We start from the raw sequence: 24,713 nt of genomic DNA on the forward strand, positions 1-24,713 counted from the left end.
CCATTCAGACATATTTTCTTTCAACACATTGTTCATGAGAAATGTTAGCCCCGAACCTTCATGTGTAAGTACTTAAAGATGTATTAGCACAGTGGGATGCAGCTACTCTTTTGGGCTGTTTCTACACATGCCACTTGCTAATAAACAGCCCGAAATATGCTAATGAGGCATGGATGCAAAATCCTCACACCACATTAGCAGAAGGTCACATGATTTGGAGTCTGGAAGACGCTCTTCTGGACTCTGAAACAGCATGTAGAAGCATGGCCCTTGGGGGCGGTCTTCGGGAAGGAAAAGCTCCTTCCGGAGACCCCTTCTTCCCAAAATGATTCCAGTCTCCAAATCATGTGACCGTATGCTAATGAGGCACGGGGAATTTGCATCCACACCTCATTAGCATATTTTGGGCTGTTTATTAGCATGCCACTTTTGGAGAAAGTGGCATATGTAGAAACAGTTGTGGAGCCAAACAATTTTACCACCAATTCTACACAGCTGTAGAATTGCAAAATAAGCTGTTCCAGAAGAGCCATTCTGGAGTAGCTTATTTGAAATAACTGCTACACGCAAAAATGCATTTCTAAACAACACTTAGCTGATGCCCAAATTTTAGTTTCAGCTCTTCAAATGTGTGATTTAACAAGTAACTGAGTCTCTTGTGTTGTGTGAAGCCCATGAATTTGATATAAATAGTACACTTGAGTAGCCAATATAACTATAAATACAGCAACTTCTGCTTTCGCCACACTGGTCAGCCAGCACATCAAAAAAAGCATGAAGTCCATAAATTATGATGTGGTGGAGAAATGTTGTTGAAAGAAATGTGGGTTATTGGGTTTAGTCAGCGCTAGATCAGCATTGACCAGCTATTGACAGCAACATAGATGTGAATGAACAAAGGACAATACTGATGCAGTCTTTATCCTCATTTTTGGTAACTCACGTTGACTTAATTGTTGACATTGTATTGCTCTTTGAATTGCTAATGAGTTATGAAAAAGACTCAGTTTGGAATTATTGCACGTGGAGATGTGCGCTTTGCAAAATGGCCTGAGCAACAGCTGAGTATAAATTATCCTCTAATGATTGTGTCATCAGATTACACAGCATAATAGATAATTAGGTAGTTCTGATAATACTGAAGCTCCCATTATGTGTGCTCATTTAAAAAAAACGAACAGGAGCAGGCACAGAAAAAATTTAGCAGTGAAACCAAGCTGTTTCAGAGTCCAGCTGTTGGTATTCACACTCTTTGTCTGACTACTGAGCAGCATCACTGTACACTGAAAGAACTTAGCAACAGGGTATGAAACACCTTTGTGGTCCCATGCAGATTTATATCTAGTCATTATTAAAGCTAACAGTATGCTACCAGCCACTAAGTTAACTCTATAGAAGAAGATGTAAAAATATCCTACTGTATGGCTGTAGGAATAAAAGATAGAGCTGTTCAGGAGTCATAAATATATAGCCCCTTTTTATTCTTAGAGGTTATATGATTCTGTGTATCATAATGGGAAGGCCCATCAGGCAGTGGTTTGGAAAGGCAATATGAAAGCCCTTTCAGATTACTGGTTTCCCCCAGAACTGCTTCCTACTACTGTCCTGTTGACTAGTGTTATAATACAATTCTTATCTGTAGTTTCCATATTTCATCACTAATATTTTGACTGAAATGGAGAATTCAGTTATTGTTAGTATTGTGTCATTTCTACTTCTATAGCACACAGACCACATCATGCTAAATGAAGGGACCAAGAATCAGCTATGCTGGAGAGCTGTGTGACGCAGACAAGGTTTGGTGTCAAAGGACTGCAACAGAGAATTAAACTACACCGCCTTTACACCTGGGCATGTACTGCAAAACACGCTGTCTATTCACTCAGATTTGTAGACACATTCACTTTATTTTATAAAGCTTGCTGAAAATTAGAAAAGGAAAAGGAAAGAAAAAGAGAAACTGTTTCCATTTATTCACTAGTCCTGTAGCACCTTAAAGACTAACAATTTTATTTATTAGGTAAAGAATTTTTATGGGTAAGACCCACTTCTTCAGAACCTGCTGCAGATTCTGGAAAAGTGGGTCTTACCCTTAAAAGCTCATTACCTAATTAATAAAATTGTTAGTTTTTAAGGTGCTACTGAACTGGACTACTAGATCTCTCTTTTTTTTTTTTCTTTCATTGTGAAGCTATGTCTACACTACAGAGATCTTTTGAAAGAAACCCTTCTGGAAGATCTCTTCTGAAAGAACTTCTTTCAAAAGAGAGCATCCACTATTTCAAAAGAACAGACCAGGGACCAAAAAATCAGGCCCCATGAGTACTGCTCTTTCGAAAAAAAGGCCCTGCAGAGTGTCTACACACGTTTGCTTTTGAAAGAAGCTTTTGAAAGGGGGCACTCTTCCTAAAATGGGAAAGGAAGAGCAATTTTGAAAGGAGTGCCTCATATTTTCTATTTACTTTTGAAAGAACAGTTTTTGTGTGTAGACGCTCTTCTGGATCTTTCAGAAGAGCCCCCCTCTTTGGAAAAAATCTTTCAAAAGAACTTGCTAGTGTAGATGCAGCCTAACATAACTACCCCTGAGACCAAATTTTCCAACCAACCATATTTTACTGGTGAACCCATCAGGACTTGGTGGAAGATTAGTTACAACAATTCAAAATTCTCATGCGAAACAGTTGCTGTTGTCATTTAAATTGTCGTACCTCTTAGAACAAAGCTCTGTACAAATATAGAGCAAATATCAGGCTCTGCCCCCAAAACCTTACATTCTAAGGGTATGTCTACACAGCATCATAAACTCAAAATAAGATACACAATTTCCTGTATGCAAATTGCATATCATTTCAAGTTTATTTGAAAAAGGCAATTTTGGCCTTTAGCGCTGTCTAAACAACACCAAATATCGAAATAATGCTCTATTTCAAAGCATCCTTTCCTCCTGCTGCAACAAGGAGGAGTACAGGTATTCCAAAATCTCACACCCATTATTTTGAAAAATATTTTGAAATAACAAGCATATTTCAAAGACACGAAGTAGCTATTTCGGGATACTGAGGTATCCCAAAATAGCTCTGCTGTGTAGAAATATCCCAAGACTGTATTCAGACAGAAGTGTTGGTGCTTCATTCAACCTAATAGCAGAAAAAGTACAATGTAACTTATATAACTAGTCACCATTGGCCAACACAGACCAAAAAGCAAATATTTGCTTATCAAGCCACTCAATTTAAAAAGAAACAAAAGTGGCAGAATAATTGTTTCAAATGGTTTTGGATAGTAAGGAAATTCATTTAACCCACTATTTATTTTGCAATTATACTGTGGGCACAAATACAGTGTAAATGCATCATGCAAATTATTCCTTGTACGGTATTTGCTCATCTCTGAACCTTTTAGAAAATCTAAACTAACTGCAGGACTCTGAGAGCTATTATACTGCTAATGGAAGAATATCACAGTAAATAACTCAGCGTAATGCTTCCCATGGCCCAGTTGGAAGCAAAGAATATGATGTCATGCAGTTTATGGTTTTGAAAGCTCTAGGTTATGCAGGTCCAAAGGTAAAGCATGTGAAAAACAATGTACATTAGTTATCATTTCAGCCATATATTTAAACTTGTATTCGCTAGCTGGACATACCTGCATTTTTTTTAAATGTAAGGAGCTAATCTATGCTATATATCACAGTTGTCTCTTTTACAAGTCTACAGGCATTTCTACAGAGCATCATCCTGTCTTGTTTGAGGGTACTTCACATAATAGTCTGAAATGTATACTGATGTGGTTCAAGGACCATATAATATCCATATTTAGAGAATTTTTTGTTCAAGGAGAAAAGGAAATTTTCATGCTGGATTGTGAAGCACAGAAAATATGGAGTTACATTCCCCAGGGATCCTTTTACTCGAACAGTTCACGAAAAATTCATAGAAAAATTTCTGAAGCTTCCTTTATTATTGGCCTCATGGGAGGAGGAAGATATGGTAGTTTCAGAATTTCTCCTAACTATGGGTGAAGCCTCCAAGATGTTTGGTTAAGCCCCCAAAAGGTGAACACTTGGCTGAACTTCTAAGAAATCCTGGGCCTATTAAAGCCAATGGGAATTTTGTCATTTATTTCCATGGACCAGGATTTCAACCCTAAAGGCAGAAAATATAGTGTAATGGGTGAATAGACTTTCTTGTGACATTTCTGGCTCTTCTTGCTGCCAATTAGGCTGGAAATATTGCAAAAATGCCTCTTATACATGGTAGGTGCTCTTAGAATCTGTAGTCGTATGTCTGGAAAATAATGAAAATTCAAGCCAACTGTGTTTAATCTTAGTTTTATAAAGGGCTAGACTTTAGTGATATTTAAATCTCCCATGAGCACTTGCATGCCCCTGAAACTCCCACTAAGGACCTGCATACATCTTTAATTCTAAACAACTTAAAACATCTGACCAAACATGCTTTGCTCAGACCCGAGATCAGTGTGACTGCATCCTTTCCATTATTAACCCTCCGTGTGCTTCATCATTAACTAGCTGATTGCTTATGTAAGACATGTGGATGTAGTCTGTTACCTAATTGCATGAATGCATAAGTGCTTCTGCCCCCCTACTTCCACCAGCAAATTCAGTTTACACAAGTGTATGAAATATAGTGTGATTCATTTATGATTTTCTAGCTTATGTTTTCACTGATTTTGAATTATTATTATTATTATTTTATACTGTTTTAGACAGGAGGTCTTCCACTCTACCATATTCCATCTGCCTAGGAACATTGGTGACCCTCATCATTGTTAACATCTAATGTCTCACAGTCCTTTATAGATTTTATTCTTGCAATCCCCTTTCATAGTAGGGATTAGTCTCCCTATTTGACAGATGGGAAACTAAGACTGTGGGTAGATGAAGTGACCTGTGGCACACAGGGAATCTCTGGTAAAGTCAGGAATGGAATGAAAATTGTTGACTTGAATACTAAACCATCATTCTTCTTCATTAGACAATGCCACAGGTCCATCTGAGCACATCATGTTGTGGGCTCAAGCCAAGGTTTTTAAAGGTACTTAAGCATTGTGGGGCTCATCAGACCAATGCCTAAGTGATTTAGGAGCCTAAATTTCATTCATTTTTCAAAGGGAATTAGACACTTGGGAGCCCAAAACCCGTTGGCAGTTATTGGGACTTGGCTCCTATGAGCCTAAATCACTTTTGAAAATGAGATTTAGGCTTCTAAAACAGTGAGGCATTGCAATTCTGAGCACAGCAACAGGTATATACATTTAACAATCTGGGGCTCAAGGTGTACATTCCCCAGATCCTCAGGAGCTTGCTGTCATAACAGAGCTAAATTTCACAGCCAGTTGGGTATTTCATGACCCAAGACTGCAATACTTGTTGCAGGGTCCTGAAAGCAGTTCCATCTTGTGCGTTGTGCAGCCTTTCTACAATACAAGCTGAAAAACCTCTATGGGAACATCAAGCGCTGTAACAGAAAAAGAAATGCAGATCCCAGCATGCCTCTGTCAATTGCTATCCTCAGGTGTATCACAGGAAAAGAGCTGTGCATTATCAAATTGGCACATTCATCTGAGTTCAGTGCTGACTGGGCACTGCCTTCTTCACTCACGGGTGGTGCAGAATGTGCCCAACATGCTTCATTTTGCCTTCCTTCTCATTTTATTCAGTCAGAAGAGTCCAGACCCCTGGACTTCACATGGGAGTGTGTCTGGCAGCAGCCAAGGGCTGGAATGCTTTGCCAGCAGCAGTAGCTGGGTCTGTGCCTGGATGCCTGGCTGCTCTTTTGTGACCCATTGGCGCCTTCACTGTTAGCTATGAAATTTTTTATGTGGCAAGTGCAGGGTCATGGCACTGATGAGATTTTCATGTCTGTACTGTCTCCCCTGTTCAGGGTAATGATCTTGCCTTCTAATCCACTGCCAGCCACAGTCATTATGTATCTGGGGAGAGGTCCTTTGGAACACTTCTAAAATATATATACAAATATACGTCCACACCCACATTTTTTTAAAGATGAAGCATTTTCAAAAATTGTTTATCCATGTAAGCCAATTTGCCATAACAGGTTAAAACCCTGGGATGTGTCTACACTACATTCACCTTTCAGAATGGGAATGCAAATGTGGCCGAATGGAAATGAGGTGCTGATTTACATATCATATGCCTTATTTGCATAATGGTGGCCACTCCACTGTTCTGGAAGTAATGTTTTTGGAAAAAAAAGCAAGCAGTACCAATCAGTATAGATGGGGTTCGTTGGAGAGGAAACCCTGCTTCCGAAAACACCCTTCTTCCTCATAATTTTCAAGAAGGGTGCTTTCAAAAGCGAGGTTTCCTCTCAAATGAAACCTGTGTACACTGCTTTTTTTTCCTGAAAACAGCACTTCCAGAACAACAAGTGGCTGCCATTATGCAAACTAGGTGCACAATATGTAAATCAGTGCCTCATTTGCATTACTGATGAGCTGCATTTGCATTCCCCTTCTGAAAGGGGAATATAGTGTAGACACAGCCCTGTGGTCCAGCACTATCTCATCTAGCAACATCCATAATCCAGCATGATTTTAATTAGCTAGACCACCACTTATCATGGGTGTGTCCAAGTTGCCAATGGTCCCATAAACCTTGTTTACAGCCACCAGTCCTGACTCTCAGTAGCTCTAATTTACCCCTAAATGTCTTCTAAGAGCCCAGTAAACAGTGGAAGTATTAATAATGCTCCTAGACAATATTGACCTCCTGTGGTCTGCCAAATTCTCTTGTTTGGCACTCCTCAGGCCCAGAGGGTCCCAGATTAGAAAGGTGCAACCTATATAAGACAGATTCTCTCCATGCTTCTATGCCTTTCTGGAGATGCAAAGATTCAATAAGTCATTAAGTTCTCCTCAGCAACTAAGGGAGATGGTGCATCCAGCTCCTCTCTGACTTCCCTGCAGATCTGGGCATAGAGGGGCATGTCACTAGGAGAAGAGGAACAGCCAAATGGGCAATGCTGTTGTGATTGTCAATTGACAAACTGAATTGGGGGCTGCAATTTGCTGATTTGAACAAACTGAGGCTGCTCTGAGTTTCATTAGTGTTGATGTTGATTTGTCCCCAGACCTGGCTGCAATCAGGTCTTTGACATAGAAGAGAATATGGGCCTATATTTACAGGCATGTGCATTGGTGCGTTAACATACATATGCCCATGACTTAAAACACTTTGTTTAAAGTTAGGTGTGCTAAGGCACCTGAATAATTGGCACAATTTTCAAAACCTCTGAACATCTAGAGTGTGCTATGGCAGTCAGTAGAAAGGGAGAAAATTAGTCTTTGTATTCAATATTTTTATGGTTTTATATAATGCTTTTCTTAATGAGTGTCTATTTTAAGCCTTTTGCTAGTAAAACCCTCATTTTGAAAAAGGAACAGAGAACAATCACCTTAACTACACCGCAGTATACTTTTACAATGCTTGAAAAGTCTGGTGGGAAAGACAAAGTACTGATTTACAAAATCCTGAGTCAAATCATGGGTTATAAAATTCATTTTGTTATTTGTACATTCAACAGTGCTTTGTAGAGCAATCGGGGGAGATAATATAATGCACTTTAAATTCTCATTCCTTCAAAACCATTGAATCTCCTTAAATTGTTTCAGGGTTAATTGAGAATTTGCTGCATTACAGTAGACGGGAAATTGTTAAGTTGGCCTTCAGTCCATATTTTTTTCCTTCATACCTTTGTGGAAAGTTATAACAACAACAATAAAGGAAAGAAACAAAGGAGTGCAATGAAATAATTATCAGCCTTGTTACTATTCTAGCAACTCATTTTGAGAGGAGAAAAAGCTCAACTTTTGATTAGTGTTAACTGGTTATTAAAGAAGAAGTGCATGCAAGTTTGATAGATGGTATCACTCACTATTCATTGGTGTTTGCTTCCATTTCTTTGTTTGCAATTTTCCTAATGGACTGGCTTTGCTCAAACAGAAGTCAATGGTGAAAAGATACTGGCTTCAGTGGGAGTAGGCTTAGGCTACAGTTTGGAAGAGCTGAGAGCTGGAAATCAAAAAAAGAAATTCTATTTCCTACGCCACCGGGATAAAGGTTTTATTCTGTTCTCACTTACACCAGTGCAATTAAGAAGTGCTTTAACTGATGTCAATCGAGCTAACAAGGTGGAAATGAGATTAAAAACTAGTTTACTCATACAGTCCGGGAGGACAGAATTAGGACACATTCCATCTGTTGTAGAAATCAGTGATGGTCTTCCCCGTGACTTTAATAAGATTTAGTCTGAGCCCTTTGCATGGTCCAAAGCCTGTTGCGTTTAATGGATTTCACTGTGGAAATAAGTTAAAGATTATGAGGAATTCAAATTTGTGAGTGTGGTAATGTTTTCCATATAGGTACTGGAAATAAATAGAACGCCTCAGCCAAAATTTTGAGGACTAAAGGCACTTAGAAATAGCTCAGGCACTTTGACGTGCCGTGGGCACTGCCACATGGCATGCTCGCGCTTCGAAGTATGACACTTGGAAGTTGCCATGGGGGAGAATTTGCCTAATGAATTGCTGCCTATTCATTGCACCACTTCATTAAGAAGCTCCCACCACCCTGATTACCATGCCCCCTTCAAAGAGAGGGATAAGTGTAGACATAGCCATAGTGCATCAAGTTAAGCACTGGCCTAATTTTTTCCGGGATCGTGACTTAAATGATCATGCTGAGGAGCAAATGTAGTCTCCAGGAAAGAAGTAGACATCAGGAATCCCAGAAGGCCATATTTCATATGCATATTTAGGTGACCGTGGATTGTTCAGAAAGTCTGAGCACCTGCTGCTTAAATTCTGTGGGAACAGAACAATGCTGGTCACAAAGAAAGACCAGCTGAAAGCTGATAACAAAGCATATTTGGATTAGGGGAACTGGATATGGAACAAGCATTTAGAGGAGCCCAAGCAGATCCAGAATCTCAACATCTTTTAGGGAAAACTGCAAAACTACTTTCTTCAAAAAAAAACTTCTCCACCATAGGAATGACATTTAAAACATCTTTCTATTCCCCTTCTCACCCCCAACTCTCAGCAGCTAATAAAATGATATCCAAATTAAACAAAAAAAAGAGAACAACAAAATAAGTGCTAGCCTCAACTGAGTTCTGACCCTGACTAGAGAACAGTTCCAGAGTCTCCATGAAGCTCACTAGGGCCTTCACTTTTGCTGTTGTGTTTATGTGGAAGAAGGTCTGATACTACAGTGATGAGCAGGAGCCTGAAAGCCCTCAGATGAATGGCAGAAGGCAGTCAGTGCTCATGAGAACCGGATTTAGGTTGCCACATACATTTCAAAAAGTTGACCTTCACCTCTCTCCAGTGGGACTGACAGCCACCATGGGCCCTGGGGCAAGGAGGGAGGTGGGGCTCAGCTCCATGCCCTGGAAAGGGTAGGCCAAGGGCAGACAGCCCTTTGTTCCTCTTGGATCACGGTGCTCCCCCTCCTTTCCTTCAGAGCCATGCAAGCTACACAGCAGCACTGCCGCCACATTTCAAAGGAACCTGGGGCTTGTGCCACCACCACTGACCAAGCAGCAGTGACAGCAGCCTGTGCTCCAGGGCCCTTCAAAATGCTGGGCCGGGGCAACTACCCCTTTCTCCCTGTCTCAGTGGGCCTGCCTCTCTCTCTCTCTCTCTCTCTCTCTCTGTGTTTCTCTCTCTGTAAAAGGAAGGTAACTATATGTTCTTATGTTCTTGCCACCTATTTCAAGGGGGTATCATGAGGCTTATGTATGGTTTGTGAAAGTAGTTAAGAGATTCTCCAAAGAAAGGCAGTCACTGAAAAGCCTCTTGTAGCAACCTAATCAGTTCATGTTTAGATATGTGATCAGTGGATGGCTTTTGTCTTTTTGCTTAGGTATTCTGTGTACAAGGATCCCGCTGGCTGGCTAGAAATTAACCCCACAAATGGGACCATTTTCACCTCTGCTATCCTGGATCGTGAGTCTCCCTATGTCCACAACAATATCTACACAGCATTATTTCTGGCAATAGACAGTGGTGAGTAATGTTTGCTGATAACATTACTGGATTGAAAAATGATTTGATTTTGTCCCTTGATGGCCACTTTTCATAAAGGCATGGGCATGAAGATAAGCACAGACCCAAGTAATTTGCTAAATTGTTGCTTAAGGCTACATCTACACAGCAGCATTATTTTTAAATAATCCATTCTGGATTAGTTTATTTTGAAATAACACAGCTACACACAAGAAGGCCATATCTACACTACCTCTCACTTTCAGAAGGAGTATGTAAATGCCATGGATCGGAAATGCTAATAAGCAGCTGATATGAATATTCAGTATTTTATTTGTATAATAGTGGCCACCTAGGGTGTCAAAAGTACTGCTTTCAAATTGAAAACTAGCCGCGTAGACAGAGTTCCTTCAAAAGGAAACCCCAATTTCGAAAGCACCCTTCTTCCCAAAAGAATTGGTGACTGAAGCCTCTGTTGGGACCGTGATCATGCAAAAGTATGCCAATAAGGCATGCAATTTGTAAATGAGCTCCTCATTTGCATGTTAAGTGCCCTTATTTGCATGACCCTGCCGGCAGCAGCACACCAAGTAGACATAGCCAAATTGTCCAAGGCTATGAGATAAATTCGAATTTATTAAAATTGATTTTGTAACTCTGGGTTTTATAACTTTGAATTTGAATATCTTCACCTCCCCACAGGCTCCTCACAAAGTCGACTTATTGCTGCCACACTCAATCACCAAACATCGACTGCTGCAACAGTGCATTGTTGGAACCTACCCCACACTTCCCTCAGCCCCAAAGCATTCTGGGTATTTTTGTTGGTGCAACATGGGAAAAAATGCCCAGCAAGTGGCTCTGGGTATGTGATGTTATCTTCCCACATTGCATTGCCCTTATTCCCCTCCCATGGGAAGCAAACGGGCATTTTTCCAGGAGGAAGGAAGGAAAAGTAGGGCATCAACAAATATCGCTGAATCAACTGAAATGTCTTGCTTCTACAACTGAATTGCTTTTTATAACTGTAGCTGTAACTGAATTATCACAGATTTTACAAAAAGCAGCAGGGGTCTGAGTCTTCTCAAGAGGCCTTCCAGCCACTGTCCTCCTTCCCTTGATTACTATGAGCCCTGAAAATAATACAGGAGCAATGCAAAGCCTGAAGAAATTGTAGGATAGTAAAGGTTGTGAAATCAGATCTTGTGAGGCACGGTTTTTGGTTTCCCAGCACATTACACAGCTTCTGTGCCCTGAGATCACCCCGCAGTCTGTGTCTTCTCAGCTGGCCGTCCACCCACTCTTCCCTGTGTTAAGGGGGCCAAAGCTTGAAACAAGATGATAGAAGAGGTTAGGAAAAAGGTTTTGGGCTTCCAAAACGTGATGAGGCTGAAATTTCTTACTTTCATAAAGGAAATATCAAAGATTTTACACAAAGCAGCAGGTGTCTGCAATGGGCTTACAGTGCAGCAAGGTGTCCTCGTCTTCTCAACTAGCCCTCCACCCACTCTCTCCTGTGTTAAGGGGGCCAAAGCATGAAGAAAGAGGAAAGAAAAGGTTAGGAAAAAAGATTTTTGGCTTCCTACTACACTACACAGAGTTGTCCAACGTAGGGGATGGGGCTCACCAAATTTCAAATGGTGCTGCTCAGGTCAGGGTGCCAGCACCTACTGACTGTCATAAGAACATAAGAACAGCCATTCGGGGTCAGACCAAAGGTCCTTCCAGTCCAGAATCCTGACTGTGGATAGTGGCCAATACCACATGCCCCAGAGGGAGTGGACCAAACAGGTAATGATCAAGCAATCTCTCCCCTGTCATCCATGTCCAGGTTCTGACAAACAGAGGCCAGGGACACCATTCCTTACGCATCCTGGCAAATAGCCATTAATGAACCTAACCCCCATGAATTTATCTAACTCTTTTTTAAACACTATTATAGTCCTAGCTTTCACTGTCTCGTCTGGCAAGGAGTTTCACATTTTGACTGTGCGCTGTGTGAAGGAGAACTTTCTTTAATTTGTTTTAAACCTACTGCCCATTAATTTCATTGGGTGTCCTCTAGTTCTGATATTATGGGAACAAGGAAATAATTGTTCACTTCATCCACACCAGTCATAATAACTCTCTCATATCCCCACTTAGTCTCTCCTTTTCTCAGATGAAAAGTCCTAGTCTCTTTAATCTTTCTTCATATGGGACCCATTCCAAACCCCTAATCATTTTAGTTGCCCTTTTTTGAACCTGATTTAATCCCAGTATGTCTTTTTTTGAGATGAGGAGACCACATCAGTATGCAGTAGTCAAGATGTGGGCGTACCATGATTTTATACCAGGGCAATAAGATATTCTCCATCTTATTCTCTATCCCTTTGTTAATGATTCCTAACATCCTGCTTTCTTTTTGGACTGCTGCTCTATACTGCATAGATGTTTTCAGAGAACTATCCACAATGACTCCAAGATCTCTTTCCCGATGGGTCAGGGTATCATGGGTGGATCAGAGGATGCTGGGCCAGTTGAATTTGTTCCCTGAAAATCTTTTCATGCAGTGGGAGCAGGGATGTAGGGACCCTGGCTGCAGAGCCAGTTGAAATGGTCCCCCTGGCAGCAGCAAGCCCCTGAAATATTTGTGGTGGGGGGTGTGAGGGCAGTTGAAGTCCCCCTGGTAACAGCCAGCCCCTGAAAATCTTTCCCACCCTTGGAACCCTCACTGTGTGCAAGCCAGGACATGTTGCTGCCTGGCAGCATGGTCCGTAGTGAACAGCAGGCACATCCTTTTATTGGGTGGGGGTTAGCCACGTGATGTGGCTGGGTGTGGGAAAGACCCCAGCTGCATGGCACCTATGGGAGAAGAAGGGGATGTGGCCCTGCATAAATGTAAACCACAGAAAAGAAGTTTCTTGGCCTCTCTTTCCTGCATGACCCCGTCCCCCCACCACCAACAGCCTCACTGCCACATGGTGCACTGGGGCAGGGCTGGCACCAACACTGTTAAAAAAAAATCCAAGTGCTCAGCTTGCAGACGTAGAGACAGAACCGTGAACTCCAAGCTGGGGCTATTTTGAATGGGTAGATGTGCTCACAGTGCTGATAGCAAAGAACGAATACACGCGTGACCCCACAGCCACGGGCTTCCTGGTGCCGAATTCAAATTTGCGGGCTACCTGTTACTTAATTCCTGTGCACTTGGTGAGCAGCAGAGATGGAAGCAGCCAGAGCAGAGCTCTGCGGGTATTGTCGGATACATACGGGACACCCCTGGAGGCTAATGAATTCAATTTTCAGATGTGGCACTTTCACACTGGCCTTCATTCATACTTTTAAATTGGAATTTAACGCTACTCCCAGCTGGTTTCAATGATGTTATGATATCTGTATTAGTGCTCCCTAGATTGAGCTAACAATATATACAGCAAAGACTGACATAATATCGAGCTTACTGCTGTACATTCCAATTCATCTAGTAGCGTAGATGTAGCCTAAGACAAAAGGTATGTGGGGAAGAAGTTAGACTTCAGTCTTAGAAATGGCAAAGGTTTTGGGCTATGTCAGAAACACTTGATCCTACTGAGCCCTCACTGCTAAGAGTAAACAATGAATGTGATGAATGTATTTGAGTAGTAATAAATCATCTTTAGTGGAGTTAATTTCTTCATAATATTTGAGCTAGTATTAAGCCTAAGGCACCAATAACAAACTCATCCTTAATATAGTGAATTCTATCCTATTTAACACATAATGACAATGAGAATAAAAGCATAATTAAAACCCTTGTTAAAATGCACTATTCTACATATTCTGTATATTAAAGTTCCTTCTGTCGAGCATAATCTAAATCAAATCATGTTGCAAAAATTCACTACAAGCAACTTTCATGGCACATAAAAAAGTGGAGAAAATCCTGAACTTTCCTTCAGATCCTGAGAAATGAAAGCACAAAATAAAGAAATGTTTTATATCTAATATAACCATTAATATGCTGACCCTTTCCAATAGCTACCGCTGTGTTAGTCCTGGTGATGAATTGTAAAATGTTCTTTTTAGGAGGACAATTTTACATTTCTTCACGACATGGCTTGGCTCAGGAAACATTTGGTACATCTGACAAGAAAAAGAAAATATCTCCTTCAACACAAATGAGAGACGACTCTTCTACAAAAGCAATTGTCTTGTATATTCATAAACGTGTGTGTTTCTTTGGGTGACATCTGTAGAAGAAATGGGACACTAAACCTACTGCTTTACCTATGTTTGCCAGCTAATCATTTTTTAAAACATATCTTAAGTTTCATTGCATCAGAAAGGCTGATCTTAACTTGAACAAACAGGAAAACTGGGTGCAAGTTACTTGAGGCTTAATTTTCAGGAACCTCACACACCTGCCTGTGGCTGGGGTGGGAAGGAACCTCTTGGGACCTGCAGTGAAACAGGACAGCCCTTCAGCAAGGGAGGGAGACACAGGCCATGTCTACATGGAGCTGCTCTTCCGGCAGCTCCATGCTAATGAGTAGTCTTCCAATTGCAAATTTTTCAGGGAGAAGGAACTGGCAGTGGGGTGGAGGAGGGGGCTAGCCAGCAGAGGCACATCCACATGGCATGTTTACTGCTGGCACCACCCTCTGCTGAGAGTGAAATCTCACATGGCTATACTAATGAGCAGCCATTTGCAATTGCGAGACTGCTCATTAACATGGAGCTGCCAGGAGAGCAGTGCTGTGCAGATGTGGCCACAGTGAAGAAAACCAGATATCTCCTTCACCCTCCCTTTGGAGTCTCATTTGCCCATTGGTCAACTGGAGGTACTAAGTGGCCAGAATTCCTAATTTCCCAGCCTTTCACCTGGAGTGTGGGCCATGTGATAAGAGCCCTGTAATCCCTACACTGGAACAAATTAAATCCCTGGCATCTGAGCGAATGGATGATGTATTTGAATTTAATTAAAATAGCAGCCTGCTTCTTAAATCCATCCATGTGTCTGTCCTCTTTTTGCTGTCAAGAGGCAGAAAGCAGATGCTTACACTTGTAAGCAGGAGCACGGCGCGTGAGGATCTGAGAGAGACAGCAAAACATTGGAATATTTCCAGTTGTAGACACCAGTCAGTGCCAACACAGTCACAGGGATTGTGTTCTGCTATTCTACAAGTACAGTAAACTCTTCCATATCCAGCAGACCCAGGCCTGGGAGGTTGCTGGAGGGGCTACAGTACAACAGCTCTCCCCTCCTCGAAGTCCCCCGCAGCCCAGATCCCACAGCATCGTCTCTGCCTGTGCAGCTGGTTCTGCACTCCCTGCCAGGGTTAAGCAACTTTCAGTGGCTCAGGCCCTGACATGCTACTGTGCAGGTGGGGCTGGCTCCCCATGCTCTAGCCACCCATCCCTCTGCCCTTTGGCGGGGATTCAGCAGCCCCCTGGCCCATGCTGCTGTGCATGGCGGGGATGGTTGTTGGCATGAGGTGGAGGGGTCCTCTCTTCTTCCTCCTCCCCACTGGCAGCAGTTGCCAAACAGGACTGGAGCTGTTGCAGCCCAGGCCTAGCAAGGGATGAGGAACGGCAGATGCAGCAGCCTCGTCTCAGCTCCCCACCCATATCCCAGTGCCAGTCCCTTCTCAAGAAGTGGAAGCAGCATCAAAGCCTTGGACTGGATGGGATCTCTTCACCACCTGCCAGCAACACCGTCCCCCGGAAGAAGAAGGCTAGGCACTGGGAGAGGGCCTGGTGGCAGTTATTGTTAATGCCAGTCAACACTTCTATTCTGCCGGGACTCAGCAGAACGCATTTCAGCATCCTTTCTCTGCTCCTGGGAGGGGATCCCGCAGCTGGCACTGCTGGCCAGGACCCGCACCCCAGCTGGCTCCCAGCCATGGGCTATGCTGTCTCCCCACTCCCTGGACAGGTTTCCCGTGGCTGAGGCTGCTGGCAGGACTCTATGACCCAGCTGCAGGCTACATGGTCCCTCCCCCCAGCCAGGGATCCCATGGCTGAGGCTGTCATCAGGACTTGAGTTCCAGCGTCTTTTTTTTCTAGAAAAAAAGCACTGATGCCAGATATTTGAGAGTACCGGTTGACTGACTACTGGTTAAAACAGAATTTATTGTATGTAGGTTCTCATGCTGGGGCGTCTGATCATTGTGGCTGTGTGCAAAAGGAATGGTGCAGACACCTGCAGAGATTGCTATTTTGTAGTTAACTTCATCAGTAACATCTTTCAAATGTACTGGTAACAGGAGATGCTAGGAGGCAGTTGGAATTGGGGCCTCAGAACAAAGCAAACTTACCCAGCGATGAAGTGCCTGAATACCTCCCTGACAACATACATTCTGACGTGAGAATCTCAGTGCACTGCTGCCGGGATTCTGTGCCAGATATTGGGCAGAATGGATGGACAAGAAGAGGGAATGACACCTGGGCATTGCTCAGAAAAACATGAGGAGCAGGTTTCACAGCATATGATTGGCAGGAACAACTCCATCTGTCCACTTGGGAAGCCATGCCCAGAAGGATCCACCTCTAGAAGTTGATTATGCGTGTATCTGAGCAGTTCTAAGGTACTGTTAACATGGTAGTCAATCTACGTGGACATTATTAAACATCACCAAGCAAACTTTTTGGGAGCCGTATATGCAGAGCCTCTGATGTAAAGGGTGGAGCAGGGACACCCAGTCCTCAGTATTGCCCAGAGCTCACAGTGCCCCCCACTGACGCTCAAAGTTGGAGCTTTCCACTGATTTAAGTGGGCACTGCATTAGATCATTAGTCTTTTCGGGGACTCTGAAATGTCCATGCTGCTAGTGAAGTACGTCCTATTTCTCTCATTCCCCTCCTGATGGGTCACCAAAAGGATTGTGATAATTTTTTCTAACCATTTAACTTTAATGCCGAGTTTGAAAAGGTTTACTACATTTTCTATATATACATATATAGCTTGATGGTAGAGTAATCTAAATGGAATATAAAATTCTTCCCAGACTACAAAAGAAAGTTAAATTAACCGTAAGAAAATCAAATGAAAGTGCTCTGCGTATGTTCCTTTTGAGCACTGCGGCATCGGTAAATTCCAACAGGAAAGGTCATTTTTTCAGTTTACTAAATATACTCTAGTATATATCTGTGAATAGGTTAGGATTATGTATGATAGTGCCTGTTCTTGGAAGATTAAAAGAGGCCCAAACAGTTTGGGTGGTAAATTGAAAACATAGTGTTATTTCAGACAGTGCAAATTATCCATGTGGCCAAGAGTCTTGGAACAAGGAGAGAGAGAAGGCAAAAGACTCTCAGCTGCAGAGCCTTTTATTCAAAGGCTGTGTTCTGGCACTCACTGTAGGTTTTTGCTCCAGTCCTTGTCTGTGGCCATTAGCCAGGAAAAGAGAAAAGATATTTATTTGACCTTCATTAAATGTGGATTTGATGTTGGCCAATGCAAACATGTTCTTATCTATGAATAACACATAATAGGATCCTATTTTCTGTTATTGATATAGTCTAAAGAGCAGTATTTGTTTAATTATGACTTTGGCTACACATTGGCTGGAACTTGAATGCCTCACCTCCCTGTCAAGTGTGATGTGTGTCAAGTCAGGGAAGCTTGAACTGCTGCAAACTTAGCTGGTTGGTTTAGAAGATTCTCATCCTTGCACTGTGACCAACATTAAAGGCCAGCTCCTCTTGAGGTCAGAGAACTGACTTCCTGATGGCTTCAATATCTGGCCTTAATGAGATTGAAACAATGAGTATATGTCTGTCTAAGGCCCCCATAGGTTTTTCCCTCTGATTTTTAATAGCGTTGGAGCTTGATAAACGTGGGTCGCAATTCTTCAGTCTCTCGCAGTTTTTTTCCTTGTTCAAAACTAAAGGCTAATAAAGCATTCAGTTAGGAGGTTGTTATAGTATTTCATCTCTAGAGTTTGAACCCTCAAGCCTGGCCTTAAAATGCTGTTAGTTGGAGCTAATCACACAGTACACACAGTACTTATATTTCCAGAAAGTTTTTGGCAGGGTCCCACACCAAAGGCTATTAAGTGAAGTAAGTTATCATGGGATAAGAGGGGAGGTCCTCTCATGGATTGACAGCTGGTTAAAACACAGGTAACGAAGGATAGGAATAAATGGTCAGTTTTCAGAATGGAGAGAGGTAATTAGTGCCATTCTTCAAGGATCTGTACTGGAACTAATCTTATCCAAAATATTTATAAAAGACCTAGGTAGCAGGTTTCAAACAATCTAAGGGAAATATTTCTTTACATAGCACGCAGTCAACTTGTGGAACTCTTTGCTAGAGGGTATTGTGAAGACCAGGACTTTATCAAGAACTAAGTAAATTCTTGGAGTTTAGCAATACTTATTAGCCAGGTTGGGTGAGAGTGGTGTCCCTTTCCTCTGTTTGTTAGAGGCTGGAAATGGACAGAGATCACTTGATGATTATGTGTTCTGTTCACTCCCTCTGGGGCATCTGGTATTGGCCACAGATTAAAGACAGGATATTGGACTTGATGGATCTTAGTCTGACCCAGTATAGCCATTCAAATGTTCTTATTCTTGTGTACTAAAGGGGTGAAAAATCTAAACAGTCCCATTGCTAGCCACAGTGCCTGGGCTATATTTACCTACAGAACAGGTTATGGGTATTTCAGCATGTGCTTTCACTGTCTCTTGTACAGATTATGGGAAGGAAGGTAGAGGTGAAATGGGAATCAAATTCACCGGGATCAATTCTTTTTGCTTTACCCCTCTTAGCGCCTTCCCCAGTGCCCACTGAAGTCAATAGAAAACTCTCCCCTTTAATCCAGTGCACACTAGGCTAAAGTCATTTGATAATGCAAATGCCTGATACAAGGGCACACTTCCCAATCTATAAAATAGAGGGTGTCCCAAAATGGGGATATAATGCATAAATTTCTCATTGGCACTTCTCTGCATAAACTAGTGAGCCACACTTCCCTCTGCAGAATTTCTCTTACACCACGAAGAGGCTCTCAACAAGAAGATGTTAGTAGATGAAACTATGCCTGCCATTCTCATGGAAGAAAAAGACCGTTAATAGTTAACTCAGATAACTTGATATTCTCCTTTCACCATTATAACTTAACTTGAAGGGGAAATGTGATTAATTGGAAATATTTTCTTCCTGTTGTAAACAGCCCTTTTGATTTCTAACAGGACTTTTTGAAACAATATAGGTAATGATGACTTTGATGGTCACAGTATTTACTTTTATAGATTAAAACAATGACCTTTTATACAGAAGAAATGTCACTTTTTTTGGAATGAACATCATACTTTTCTTTATTCTCTTGATTTCTGTAAAGGTCAGCACCATGTCTGTAGAATCTGAGAATTCTTTATTAAGGGCTTGTATGGACATACAGACTCTGAAGAAATTAAATACTGGAAGGAAAGATCAGAAAGCAGACATAACATAAGTGGAGTGAACTGTGTTTAATCTGAGAGCAGTTCAGTAATGGGGAATATACAGATTTAGATAAATCTGGGGAGTATGAAGGGGTTCTTTCAGCTAAGATTAGCACCTCACAATTTTGATCCTTATGTTCCCTTTTTAAAATAAAAGCTGTGGTAATCCCTCAAACCACTGCAGTATCACTACCATAGAAGGCAGTAGTTCATGCCATGTGTCAGGATTTATCTATTTAAGGATGAGAAGCCTCATGGATTTGCAAAACAGGGCTGGAACAAACTTTCAAGAAAATTTCAGTATTTCCTGTTAGGATAGGTTTCAGTAGCCTTCAGTAATCATCCCAAAGACATTATTAATACCTGGAGTGTTCTAGGTAATTACTAGAAAAAAGAGCAGCTAGGTAGTTTGTCTCATCCTGAAAACTCGAAGTATAATCTTTCTCATTTCATTTTGAAATTTGCATTCACAATCCAGAAAAGAACCAGGCCATTATCAATGGCCGTGTCTACACTCCAGCAATCTTTTGAGAGACGATCTTCCAGAAGATCTTCTTTTGAAAGGGTGCATCCACATACAAAAAAAAACAGACTGAAAGATCAATCTACACTTTCAATAGAAAGAATCCATAAAGCCCCCACCCTTTTGAAAGAATGGGCCATGAATCAAAAAATCCAGCACCATGGGGACTGCTTTTTTGAAAAAGTGCCTTTCGAATATGTACACATGCTTTTTTTTTCCAAAAGAAGCTTTCAAAAGAAGGAGATCTTCCTGATCTGTGAGTGGAAGAGGGCTTCCAGAAGAAGAACCACATTCTTTCCATTTCAGATTGAAAGAGTGCATTTTGTGTGTGGATGCTCCATGTCTTCTTTTGAAAAAGGCCTGATTTTCCAAAAGAACTTGCTAGTGTAGATGTGGCCCATGTGATTGTAGAATGACAAAGTTTTCTTTGTTTATGCTCCAGACTCTCAAATAGAGTGATTTTTGTTGTCTGTTTTACATGTATGGCTTCTTGTTACCATGTGTCAGGATAACATCATGTGGAATATCCTTTTTATTGCTCAGCAGCGAATGTGGTAGATGCCACATTAAAATTCACCACACTCAGGTAATCATCACTACTGATATGGGGCTGATTCTGCAATAAGCTCTAGCCCTTTGGTATCGCTCATGAGGTGCTAGTTGGGAAGAGCAAAAGGGCTGAATACTGCCCACAAATATCCAGCAGAGAATTCCCCTATTACAGAGATAATCCCTGTTTGTGCAAGTGTAGCAGTTCCTGTCCTTTCTCTTCTCAGGCTAGGTGGTGGTTTGGCTATATTAACCTGTTACTTATCCGATTCACTTGAAGAAGCTGGAACTGCTCTATTTTTATGAAAATATCCTTAAGAAATGGTAAGGGGAAAACGACCTAGAAAACAATGTAGAACTGTCTAATGTGATTTCATTATTTACATCATGACAAATGATTCATGTAATGAGTATGCAAAATAAACATGAAGACTGGGGCTATAAGTACATAAGCTAAATTATTACTTAATTGGCATCGTCGAGGTTAGATGGGATAAGTCTCACAACTGAAATATTGGTTTAGACATGTACATCTTGTTCAGGAAGATGAGGCAGGCAAAAATGGAGTTGCATTATATATTAAGCATTAATTCACTTGTTCTGAGGTCCGGGTGGAGATGAAGAGGCAGACCAGTTGAATGTCCCTGAGTAAAATTAAAGGAGTGAAAAACAGGAATGGTGTCATGGTAAGGGCCTACTGAGAATACCAGCTCAGCAAGAAGCAGAGGATGAGACAGTTCTAGAACAAACAACAGAAGCATCAAAAACAAAAGAAGCACTAGTAATGAGGAGCCTTGACTTCCCAGATGTCTATTTGGAAAAATAATATGGCAAAGCACAGAATGTCTAGTAAGTTTCTGGAATGGTTGGAGACAACTGTTTCAGAAGCTGGAGGAAGTAACCTGGGCAACCATTTTAGACTTGATTCTTACGAAGAAGGAGGACTTGATAGCAAACCTGAAGGTGGAAGGCAATTTGGGTAAAAGTGAATATGAAATAGTTTTCATTATTCTAAGGGAAGGAAGGCATAAAAGCGGGACAAGAAGGTAAATGGATTTCAAAAATGGAGACCTCAGCAAACTCAGGAACCTGGTAGGTAAGGTTATAGGGAGAAAATCTAATGAAAAAGGGTATTCAGGAGTGTTGGCTGTTTCTGAAAGCTACAATATTAAAGGCACAGCAGCAACGTATCCTAATGTGAAGGAAAGATAGAAAGAATGGTAAGCTAATATTGGCTGTATCAGGAGTTCTTTAATGACTTCAAAATCAAAAAGGAACTCTACAAAAACTGAAAATGTGGACAAACCACTAAGGAGGATTACAAAAGATTAGCATGACTATGTTGGGACAAAATCAGAAACACTAAAGCACAAAGTGTGCTACCTTTAGCAAGTGACATCAAAAGAAAAGTTCTAGAAATGCACTAGGTCCAAGAGATAGGCAAAGAAAACTGTGGACACTGGGATGTCTTAACAAGTGTCATTTGTAAAACAAATGAGGTAATTCTCCTGTTTTACTTGGCACTGATGAGGCATCAACCGGAATACATGAGCTCCATGCTTTAGGCCAGCTATGGATAAATTGAGTAGAATCCAGAGAAGAGCAACAAATATGATAAAAGATTTAGAAACCCTGACCTCTTAGGAATCATTAAAAATAACTGGGCATGTTTACTCTTATGAAAAGAAAATTGAGAATGGATCTGGTAATAGTCTTCAAATTTGTTATGGACTAGAGCAGATAGAGATCTGCTGATTTTCCGTGTCAACTAGAGGTAGGACAAGAAGTAAGGACTTCGTCTTCAGCAAAGGAAAAATATTGGAAGTGGAGTTAAACTCTGGAATAGGCTTCAAAGAGAGGTTGTCAAATCTTCATCAATGGAGGTTTCTAAGAACAGGCTGAACAAATAACTGTCAGATAGTAGCTGTGTCTACACGTGCACGCTACTTCGAAGTAGCGGCACTAACTTCGAAATAGCGCCTGTCGCGGCTACACGCGTCGGGCGCTATTTCGAAGTAAACTTCGACGTTAGGCGGCGACATGTCGAAGTCGCTAACCTCATGAGGGGATCGGAATAGCGCCCTACTTTGACGTTCAACGTCGAAGTAGGGACCGTGTAGACGATCCGCGTCCCACAACGTCGAAATTGCCGGGTCCTCCATGGCGGCCATCAGCTGGGGGGTTGAGAGATGCTCTCTCTCCAGCCCCTGCGGGGATCTATGGTCACCGTGGGCAGCAGCCCTTAGCCCAGGGCTTCTGGGTGCTGCTGCGGCAGCTGGGGATCCATGCTGCAGGCACAGGGTCTGCAACCAGTTGTCAGCTCTGTGTATCTTGTGTTGTTTAGTGCAACTGTGTCTGGAAGGGGCCCTTTAAGGGAGCGGCTTGCTGTTGAGTCCGCCCTGTGACCTTGTCTGCAGCTGTGCCTGGCACCCTTATTTCGATGTGTGCTACTTTGGCGTGTAGACGTTCCCTCGCAGCGCCTATTTCGATGTGGTGCCGCGCAACGTCGAAGTTGAACATCGACATTGCCAGCCCTGGAGGATGTGTAGACGTTATTCATCGAAATAGCCTATTTCGATGTTGCTACATCAAAATAAGCTATTTCGATGTTGGCTTCACGTGTAGACGTAGCCATAATCTAGGTACACAGGAGGCTGGACTTGGAGAACTTTTGATGTCCCTTCCATCCCTACATTTCTATGATTCTGTGTATTTACAGGTCAAATGACTGGCATACTTTCAATTTCTCCATTGAACATTTCAAACAAAAATGAATAAGACATTATCAAGAAGATTCTCATTACAGCCCATTCAGTGTGTGCAGTAGCCAGATTGAATGAACCACTGTCAATTCAAAATCTCTTACAAAGAGGGGCCCAATTTCCCATTCATTAAAAAAGAAAAATGATTATTCAATATGGTGTCTAATGATGAACAGAACCAGACAACTACCAGGAGAGGGCTAAAATTGTTGTAATAATAGATGCATAAAATTTGCAATTAAAATTTCTCTTTATATGTATCTTAACCTGTCTTCTTGCTTCATGATGTATATAATTAAATTACCACTGATTGATTCCACCTAAAACATGCTATTTTGGAAAAATAAGACTATTAGTTGCCATGGCAACCCAATTAAGCCAGTTTTACACCTCTTATCTTAATTGCTGTATTAATTGAGAAGACAAAATAAATTGAATACTTGTCCTTTTCTTGCCTTTTTAAATATCAATAAAATATGAATTGCACACAAAATATTGTTTAAATTTGTCATCACGGACTGGTGATTAGGAAAAGAAATTAAATTGATGAAAACAGTATTTAAGACGGATGCATATGTCAGTAGCAATTTGATATGCTGACAGAGCTTTGCTCTTTTGAAATATAATTACTCAAAAATATGATCTGCAGAGAATATTGGAATGAATAAAGGATTATAACTTTTATGGGCTGTTTATTTCCATAAAACATGAAAAGAGACAGCTGCATACAAGAGAAATTTAACAGAAACCAGAAATGAATTATTGTGCATTGAGAACTTGGGAACCATTCTTGGCAATATGATAGAGGACTGCATTTATGGGTCAGATTTTCTAATGTGACCAGATTTGACACCTTGAAGTGTGAAGAGTTGCTTCTCAAAACATCCTCTTGCCTCGTGTGAGCTATCTGTAGACATATGACAATAACACAATTTGCCTGGGAACTGGATTTGAGCCTGCAAATCAGGTAAACCAGTGCCAAACCACCCTATAAGCACACATTTCCTATTTAGAGGAACATCTTGGTGATGCATTCTCTTGTTTGTATAGTGTGGCAATTAGCTGAATATTGATGAGAGAGACGGTTAAAGAAATGTCATCAGGAGGAAAGTAAAAACCTTTGCCATAGACTTTCTAAGTCAGGGTATGTCTTCACTACAAGGAAGACTGACACTGCCATGGCGAATCTTCTGAAGTTTGATTTAGTGCATCTGGTAAGGACACACTAAATTGAATTCACAGAGTGCCCCCCCTTTGGCACTGTTATTCCTGTTCCTCACAAAGAGTAAGGGAATTTGCTGGGAGCATTTGCTGCTATCAACCTCCTGCAGTGGAGACAGCCCAGAAGCTCGAATTAGGGTATGTTAATTTCACCTATGTAATTAACATAACTGGAATTGCATATTTTAATTTGACTTTCCCTTTTAGTGTAGACCTCG

The 24,713-nt window shown here is 41.5% G+C and overlaps 1 protein-coding gene across 2 annotated transcripts in view; it reads left to right on the forward strand.

Moving 5' to 3' along the window:
- Positions 1–24,713, forward strand: part of CDH13 (cadherin 13) — an 876,776-nt gene that overhangs the window by 808,548 nt on the left and 43,515 nt on the right. For both annotated transcript variants that reach the window (XM_075008353.1, XM_075008351.1), the window contains exon 11: positions 9,911–10,053. In XM_075008353.1, the coding sequence (XP_074864454.1) occupies positions 9,911–10,053 (143 nt within the window). The remainder of the gene's footprint in view (positions 1–9,910; positions 10,054–24,713) is intronic.

The sequence above is a fragment of the Carettochelys insculpta genome, chromosome 14 (assembly GCF_033958435.1).
Source record: "Carettochelys insculpta isolate YL-2023 chromosome 14, ASM3395843v1, whole genome shotgun sequence".
Lineage (NCBI taxonomy): Eukaryota > Metazoa > Chordata > Testudines > Carettochelyidae > Carettochelys > Carettochelys insculpta.